At 37.8% G+C, this 9,467-nt stretch overlaps 2 protein-coding genes across 2 annotated transcripts; both read right to left on the reverse strand.

Moving 5' to 3' along the window:
- Positions 1–346: 346 nt before the first annotated feature.
- On the reverse strand, positions 347–673 carry LOC141648834 (auxin-induced protein X10A-like). The gene has a single exon (XM_074457545.1). The coding sequence runs from the start codon at positions 671–673 to the stop codon at positions 347–349; it is 327 nt and encodes a 108-aa protein (XP_074313646.1).
- Positions 674–6,266: 5,593 nt separating this feature from the next.
- Positions 6,267–6,959, reverse strand: LOC141648835 (uncharacterized). Its single transcript, XM_074457546.1, has 2 exons — positions 6,723–6,959; positions 6,267–6,506 (listed from the first exon to the last, which is right to left on the reverse strand). Exons 1-2 carry the CDS (start codon positions 6,957–6,959, stop codon positions 6,267–6,269), a joined length of 477 nt encoding a protein of 158 aa, XP_074313647.1.
- Positions 6,960–9,467: the final 2,508 nt, after the last annotated feature.

Genomic DNA, 9,467 nt, shown 5'->3' on the forward strand with positions numbered 1-9,467 from the left:
CAAGGAAAAATTCGAAAGTTTTAGTTAAAATTTTCGAAATTTTTTCAAATTTACGTTATCCCATTACTTATCGCCCCCGCTGAAATTTTCGCTTCATAACCGTAAATCTTGGCTCCGTCACTATTTATGCTCGTATTTGAATTGATATATACAGTAATATAAAGGCTACCAATAAAGTATTAACACGATTGATATGCCATGTGCCAAAGAAAATAAAGAAAGGGCAAGAAAATATACAAGAAAGTAAAGAAGCTATGACCTTTATTGAATATAGCGTTGGAGAAGCATGAATCATAAAAACTAAACCTCTCACTAACACATTCATTCAATATACTTACTATAATAACTAGCAAGAACGAAAAGACAAAGCATGATTAACGTAATGACGATGATGCTGATGATGATTACTACTATTATGTTGTTGATGAGCAGGATGAATAGTTGAGTTACTTTCCCTCTCAATTCGCCATCGAAGATCAAGAAAATCATCAATGGAACAAGGCAGCTTCAGCGGTCCGTCGACATGGTACCCGTAAACTTCACGAGCTCTATCCAACAGATTCATAAACAAAGGATGATATATCAAATTTATTGGTATCTCTAATCTTTGACCGTTTTCACCTTCGTCTTCTAACCCTACTTGTACCACCATCCATCCTTTCTTTACCTTCATCTTTCTTTGTTTTTTGGAATTTGTTGTTGAATTTTTTTTTTTGTGACTTTTTTGCAAATTTTTTTGGAAGAGAGATGTGATGAATTATGAGGGAAGAGTAAGAAGTGGTTGTATATATATAGTAGGAGTTGATGGGAGAAATTATAGGTGTGCTGAGATTCTTGGAAAAGTCGGCTTCGTACGTGTGTGTGTAATGTGTGTACGGATTTATTTCGAATCGTGGATCTTTTTTCAAAGTCTTGGGTACGTGTATGTAGAACTGTTTTCGGGTTGGGTTTGGGTAGGGCCGGGCCGGGTTCACTTGGCTAGGCCCTGAACCTGCCAGGGGAGAGGCGGGTCTTGCCGGGCTGGGAGTATGTTTGACCTGGGACCAATAGCGAATTTAGAAGAATTTCTTTCTGGGCTCCTGATTAATATTTAAAATCTATACACACATAAAAAAGTTGTAAAATTAATTTTTTAGCCTGTAAATTTCGGGTTAGGTTAAACCGACGATTTATTCAAGTAATTTCCAAGGATCATACCCAATTACCAATTATCAAACGATTAAATTTGGTCGTGTCTACGTTGATTAAGATGTGAATGTGAAAGATAGAGTGAGATTACGTTATACGTAATTAACTCTAGTATTGGTGTCAGGCTTCGCCCGGACTACCTTTACTTACCACTAATTTTTTTTCATTAAATAAAAATACTTAAAGTTGCATAACCCATAAATTTATCATTAATATATTTTTTATAATATATCCTAAAATTACGATGAAATAAATTTAGAGACAAATTCACTACTCCCACTATTAATATTTGACTCTTATTAATGAAACAATAGTAATAACATTTCACTATTTGCCCGTAATCATTGTTACTTTCATTACTCCCGCTGTAATTATTGTTATTGTTACTACTACCGCATTAATATTGATAATTTCACTACTCCCGCCGTAATTATTATTACTTTCACTATTGCCGCATTAGTATTGATAATTCACTACTCCCGTTGTTGTTTCTACCACTCTCACTAATCACTCATTGATAATATTGTTACTTTTACTATTCAAATGAGTGATTACTATCATATAACTATATCTAATGTTACTACAATTCTTTTATTTACTGACGAAATTATTTTTACTACTTAGGCATGCAATTTTAAGAGGATTATATGTTAGGTTTATATACCTATTATTAGACTCCTCTAATAGTGAACTAATTAACTTGTTAATTATTAGTTCTTTAGATCTAGTGCATGCATAACAAAATGAAAGATTTATAAGAAAAACAATGTTCCTTACATTGTTATATGTTTCGAAATTATGGGCACAAGTAAGGTCACCTTCCTTCACTTGTTCTTGAGCTAAATAAGATGGATGATCCTCCTAAGACTCCAAGTATAGAAGCCACTCCAATAAATTGCACCCAAGATTAATCCCAAAAATTCCTACTAATATTAACTAGATATGTAGTAGAAATATTACCTTAATAATACTAATGATCTTGCATTACTACCTCTAGTAATATATGATGAGTGTATTAGTATTTTTAGAGAGTTTTATGCAATTGCATGTGAGGAAAAACTTGAGAGAAAAAAACAAGTAAAGAAGCAACAACAAAATGAGCAACTAATGCTCTCATTTTTAAGCCAAAACCGGTGGCTTTTTAGCTTCTAGGGAATATTTTTTCTTTTGTTTTTATTCTCTTGTTTAGTTTAGGTAGAGTGTGTAAGAGTAGGAATGATTAAAGCTAGTATGCAAGGTCACTATCAAGCTTTAATCATAAATCAAAAAAGACAAAAGAGCATCTTTTGCTCTTCTTATTTGGCCGAAATATTGGTCCTTATTTGGTCCATTTTTGCCTTTTGTCATTTGTCCCACAAATGCTTATAAGTCATATGTTTAACTATCTTACATATTTAATTATTAATGTAATCATTTAACACTTAAATATTATACTTAATAATATAATATACACTCCACTTTTTTTGAGTAGTATACTACCATTATATCAACATATAATGGGTCCCATAATTACTAGTTGGTTAAAATTACAACTTCTTGTAACTTTAAATAACTAATTACCTCTACCTCAAAACTTATATAATACCTCAACAATTTTAGTAATATAACACTTAATTAGTAAATTTAATCTTATTTAATCACATTAAAATAAGACGCAAAATTGCACTCTCATAATTAAGGAATTAATTAATTCGTATCGCATACAATTAATTAAATATCTATTTGGGCCTCATTCTATAGGTGTGACCTAAAGGGATCAACTGACCACCACCGTCACACGACAGCAATGTCAAACTCTAGTTAGCCAATCATTACCGATTAATGACGGTCAGTCGACTGTATAAAGAATCATCCCTCACGTATTCTTAATATGAGATTTAATAATGATATTTAAATCATGTGATCGCACTATTGTTGAGGACACATTTCCCAACATTATATATTTATATAAATGTATTACATATATGCATTAAATCATATAGAAAAAATTATGCAATATTATATACGGAGTATTATGGAATCTAACTTAAACTATTTATAACCTACTTATTATATTTTCGTATGTTAAATAATTAACATCTCTATACATCTAATAAACTATAAAGTTTAATAAAATTGCATATATTTTAAATTTAATACGTATATAATTTTATGATGATAATAATTAATACCATAAATGTGCATGTTTATACTAATTAATTAGTTTATTTTAAAGCTAAATTACCAGGCATCTTCTTTCTTTTAGTCTCCTTGAAATTGACCATCTTAATTAATTATTTTATTTTAAGGAAATTGACCATCTTAATTAATTATTTTATTTTAAGGAAATTGACTATGTTTGGGAAAATTACCAGGCTTCTATATAATTTAATTTTAACTCAAACTATATAATATTTACATTGAGATCCCTTAATTGGGTCAATCACACGGTGCTATTGATTTCAAAATATATAGTATATTAATTTGTATAATTTTATTTAATTACATTTAAGTCCCTTGGTTTCTAGATTTAATATATAGTATTGATTTGACTTGGCTCATTGGAGTATTGAGGAACCTTCTTCATTCAAATTTTTACCTTGAATTTTGGTTAATTTTGAGGCAGAAAATCTTACAAAAAAAAGGTTTTATGAAATATATATATTATGGTAAAGAGCTCTTACATAGTGGAAAATTGGATATAGAGTAATTACTTTTCTCATTCCCTATTTCATGTACTCCCTCCGTCCCGGTCAATTTTTGTCCTTTCGTTTTGGCACAAAGACCAAGGAATGAGGAAAAGGCCAATAACTAAATGACAAGTGGAACAAATTGAATGAAAATGATCAAATTACTCATCAAGTTGATTCTTAAAATAGAAAGGACAACAAATGACTGAGACACTCAAAAATGGAAAAGGACAACAAATGACCGGGACAGAGGAAGTAGTTTTTAGTGTATTACTCATTTACTCGACACTCGTACATATTACGGAGTATTTCTTACTTTATCTTGGCATGAAAAGTGTTGAATTATACATTGATTTTGTTAGTCCCCACTACGACCAACCTTAGATGTAAATGTAATAGTTGAACTTCAATGATCACATTAAAATTTTGGTTTTGGTTGAGATGACTGGGTAAGATTTTGTATCATTAACTTCGTGTTTAAATGAATTTACGTCAAAGAAGAAACGGACATATGAAACCATCTTTAACATCCTTAAGTCGAAAATGGTTTTTTTTTTTTTTTTTTTTTTTGACAGCTGTAAATAAAGATTTCACAGTTTAATGGCCTGCTTAGCTAAGCTATGCGCGAGGCCATTTAAATGTCTTGGAAGAAAACTAAAGCATAAACAATGAAAAAAGCTAAAAGCGCTCCGAATGTCCTCTAAGATCCTTTCAATCATATGGCTACCTCTGTCAACCTCTGCTATTTGATTGATAAGTTGCAAGCAATCCGATGAGATGTCCAGATGATAAATCCGCTCCTCTCGTGCCCATTCCACTATATCACGGACGCCCAACGCTTCAGCTTGCAGTGGTGATTCTGCCCTGGTACACACTTGCCTTCGACCCAGTTCCTGCCCCGTATCATCATACGCAACCCACCCGAAGGCCGCATCAAAGGTCCTGACCCAACTAGCATCCACTTTTACCCGTATCACAGCACACCCCGCCGGCTTACCTAGAATGTGCACAGGATTGCCATTGCGAATAGCCATAAGATCCCTTTGGGACGATCCGTCCTCCTCCATTCGCCTGTCACTCCGAGTCTGTTTTGAAGCCAGATCATTGCACAAGATTTGCGCTCTCTCCCCAACGACGTTATAGAACATATTCGTGATCAGATGCGAGTGCACAACCTGATCCTGGAATTTTATTCTATTTCTCAGAGTCCACAAACCCCACAAGACAGCCACAAAATGTATCACCTGGCACATCCCCTCCTCTCGTTTGCTCAGATAATGTATCCAGTCATAGATCCAATCAGATATAGGAGTGCCTCTAGCACCCTCTACCCTTATACCTAGGAACGAGCCTTCCCAGATTCTACTCGAAAAACCACAGTCCCTAAAGAGATGCTCAGAGGTTTCCATGACCCGTTGGTCTCCCTTGCACATACCACAGAAGGAGTCCACTTCAATATTTCGCTTGGAAAACTCTTGCCCAGTCGGCATCACATTGGTAATAATTTTCCATATAAGAATTTTCCACATCTGTGGCACTGGTAATTTCCATAACATTTTTCGACAAAAAAGTCGACCTCGATCATTTAGCCTACCATTATCCTTTACAGTCCCAGCATTTATCATATGGTCTTCGAAGATAAGTCCATACCCACTCTTTACCGTGTAAATTCCCGACGTTGTGCGCGGCCAGTAAACTCTATCCCCCATTCGCATTTCACACCTCGGAATAGCAAGAATCTGGGCAGCCCATTCCTCCGTGAACATGCCCTCTATGAAGTCTTTATTCCAGCTACCATCAGGCCGAAGAAGATTCATAATCTGTAAGTTAGCAAGATGGCCATTACCATGGTTTAGCCATTCAATCCTAGGCTCCGGTCGCTCTCCCCCCACCCATCTCGCTGTCCAGACATTCAACCTCGAATCAAGACCAGGCTTCCAACCAATATTTTCCATAATAATTGAGAGCCCATGCAAAATACTACGTATGCCCCACGAACATCCAGTACCCCTGATAGGTGTCATACCTTGTAGTACTACTTGAGTCCCAAAAAGCTTTTGTCTGAAAATCCTGCAAAAAAGAGATGACTCTCCAAAAACAATTCTCCAACCAAGTTTGGCTAGGAGAGCTTGGTTAAGACATTTGACATTACGTATGCCTAACCCACCCGCACTCTTCGGCAAGCTTAGGAAGTTTTTGCTGCACCAGTGGATATTATTCCCCATCTTACATCCCGTCCACCAAAATTGTGGCAAAATAGAATTAATCTTTTTTGCCACACTTACCGGAACTTTAAAGACCGATAGAAAGTAATTTGAGAGATTGGATAGAACCGATGAAATCAGAGTAAGATGTCCTGCTGGTGAGAGAAAGATCCCATTCCACGAAGAGATGCGTCTGGTGACATGATCAATAAGTGCATTGAAGATGCCCTGTTTTTGATTCTTTAAATTCCGCCGGGATACCCAGATATTTCCCAATACCATTGTTCTTCCTGATATTGAAGGCTTTCATAATTCTTTGTGCTTTAACCAGGGTGGTACTCGGGCTAAAGAGTATCCCTGATTTATCCACATTTAACCTTTGACCAGACGCCTCACAATAATCCTTTATGAGTTGCACCAAGCGGGTCACCGTATCCCCTTTATCCTTGAAGAAGAAAACCGAATCATCCGCAAAGAAGAGATGTGTAATTGGCCGAACCCCCCTAACTAGTTGAATTCCATGAATCAACCGAAGGTTATGGGCGTGATCAATGTTGCGGGATAGCACCTCCATACACAATATGAAAAGGTAAGGGGATAGGGGGTCACCTTGCCGTAGACCACATTTAGGTTAGAATTGTGGTAAGGGGATGCCATTTACCAGAATTTCATAGCTTAACGTCGTCACGCAGCTCATCATGAGCGTGATCAAATGCTGAGGGAATCCGTACCTTACCAAAACTGCTTCCAAGAAATCCCATCTGACTCTGTCATACGCCTTGCTCATATCCGCCTTAAAAGCACCCAGAGCCTGCCTCCCATATCCATGAGACGAGATTTTATTGATGGCCTCATGAGCCACGAGGATATTGTCACTGATGCTCTGTAACACCCCCATATTCAGAGGAGCCTTAACTAGGCCTTCCTTAGGATATAAGGGTGTTACCATCTCGGTTACCCGAGGACAGTAATAATCAAACGTCAATAAAAGAACTATAATAATGTATTACAAGTGATTTAAACCAATAAGCTATATGAAAGATACAACTCTGAGACTACTTGCTATGACTATCGAATCTCGTGAAGACTCATCCCCGCCTGAACTCCAGCTATCAACAACATCAACACCTGCTAAGACCGGCTGCTCACCATAAGGGATCACGGCAGACACATAACAAACAAACAACCATACAAGGTCAGTACTGAGACAAGATAAGACAATGGCAACTACAAATATCAATGTAAACAATACCATCAATCCCAAACGCAAACACCACAATCCAATCAACTCTGTCACTGACTGTCCACTGGACCAGCCCTGCCAGTGGGGGACCGCAGCCGTACCCACCAAATCCCCGCTCATCGTATCGAGCGATCACCCTGTCCATTAATGTGCACATCCCTTCTGTGGCGGGTTCCACAAAAGGCGAAACTAGGGCGTGAAGCCACTCCCGCAAGTGACCCCACTCAGCCGAGGCCACGCCTCGCGAACCATCAACAACGATCACAACCACAAAGACAATACAATTACTATATCAAACTACCAAACATAATACAGCCACAACATCCGACACACTAGACCATCTCTGTAAACCGAGTAGGCGAACCTACTTTTTAAGCAACCGCAACCAATCCACGCCGACGAGATAACATATCCAGCGACCAAGCAAAGCCTATAACCACCATACAAATATCTATTACTAACAAGCAAACCCTAACTATAGAGACAAAGGCACGGATGATGATTATGACATACCTATTAGGGAGAAACTCAGCCAGAGACCGCTACCCGACACAAGTGACGCCCTCCCAAGGTTCAAAGATCTTCAAAAAGGCTTCCATGGGGGTTTTGAGGTGAAGGGGAGGGAAAGAGGCGACTGAAGGATAGGAGGAAAGTGGCGGAAGTGATATGCGGATTTAACAAAACGCGATATAAAACCCTCGCTGGCGGGTACTCGATCGAGTACCCAACATACTCGATCGAGTAGCCCCTACTCGATCGAGTAACCTAGCTACTCGATCGAGTAGCCTCTACTCTATCGAGTACCACTCCTATCACGCAACCCAAGATGACTTCAAAGACTTACTTCTAAGACTATTCCCGCTCCCAAGGTCGGTCAATCTTTGGTCAAAGGGTCCCTAAAAGGACGGGTATTACAGTCTTCCCCCCTTAAAAAGAACTTCGTCCCCGAAGTTCAACTCATCTCTCCCGCTCATGACACGGAACCAACACCATCTCGCCAACCTTCCCGGTCAAACCATTATCTCTTGGAAATACCATCCCCCCCCATGTCATCATCATCACCGTCCACATTTATACATATCGATTCTTACTACTGTCATGCAAGCGTCACCACCGTCAACCGTGATTCTATATATCTATATAAAACATCTGACTCGCAATGTGAATCGCCACTCACGATCACCCAACACACAGTAACAACTATCAAACTATCAATCTAGAACATGTCTCATATTAACTTTCATGTGGTACGACTAATGCCACCATGTTACTTGGCAACGTGATTCAAATACGATTCATCGCACTATTTTTTTTTTTTTTTTTTTTTTATAACCGTCTTTTGAAACATACAACCACACTCACTTTAAAGAACTAAAGTAATTCGTTATACTAAGGCAGAACATAATACCCACAACATTACAAACAAGCAAAACGTTATTCAAAAGCAACCTTTTTATTTCGCGACATTACTCTTCCCCTCTAAAAAGGAACTTCGTCCCCGAAGTTCACCACCCAACTTACCACGCATCTTACTTATTATTTGATTCATGACATGGGTTAAAACATGTTATCTATCGCGGACATTACTCGTTAAGCACAAACTCGTTAAATTAGCAATTATACACTAACCACCGGACTAGTTAACTGCCGTCTAGAAGGCACGATACTATGGTATGTACAAGTGTGTGAGAAGATATAATTCCGCTAAATAAGTCACAATAAGGCGTATGCAACATTAAAGTACAAGAAACTATCGCTACTTCACTAGCTGTGACAAATACACTTATAAACTTCAAACACGACTTCCAACATATGAATTTAACAGTTCAAAGGTGTTACTACGCACTAATAACCACATTAAACATTAAACTTGCCGTTATAAAACGATTGAACATTTTTAATTTTCAAAAACCTCAGAATGTGTGCTACTCGATCGAGTAGGTAACGGTACTCGATCGAGTGCCATGTTACTCGATCGAGTGTCTTGGCTACTCGATCGAGTAGCCCGAGTTCAGAATGCTTTCTCTCTTCCTTTCCTGCAGCCACTCGATAGAGTGTGGGGTACTCTGTCGAGTACCTGCAGGCCAAGTGCCTTACACAACCTGTCATAGACCGACATATATACACATGACTGTCACATAAATTGAGTCGGGATGACGCCCC

Source organism: Silene latifolia, chromosome 3 (genome assembly GCF_048544455.1).
Source record: "Silene latifolia isolate original U9 population chromosome 3, ASM4854445v1, whole genome shotgun sequence".
Taxonomy (NCBI): Eukaryota; Viridiplantae; Streptophyta; class Magnoliopsida; order Caryophyllales; family Caryophyllaceae; genus Silene; species Silene latifolia.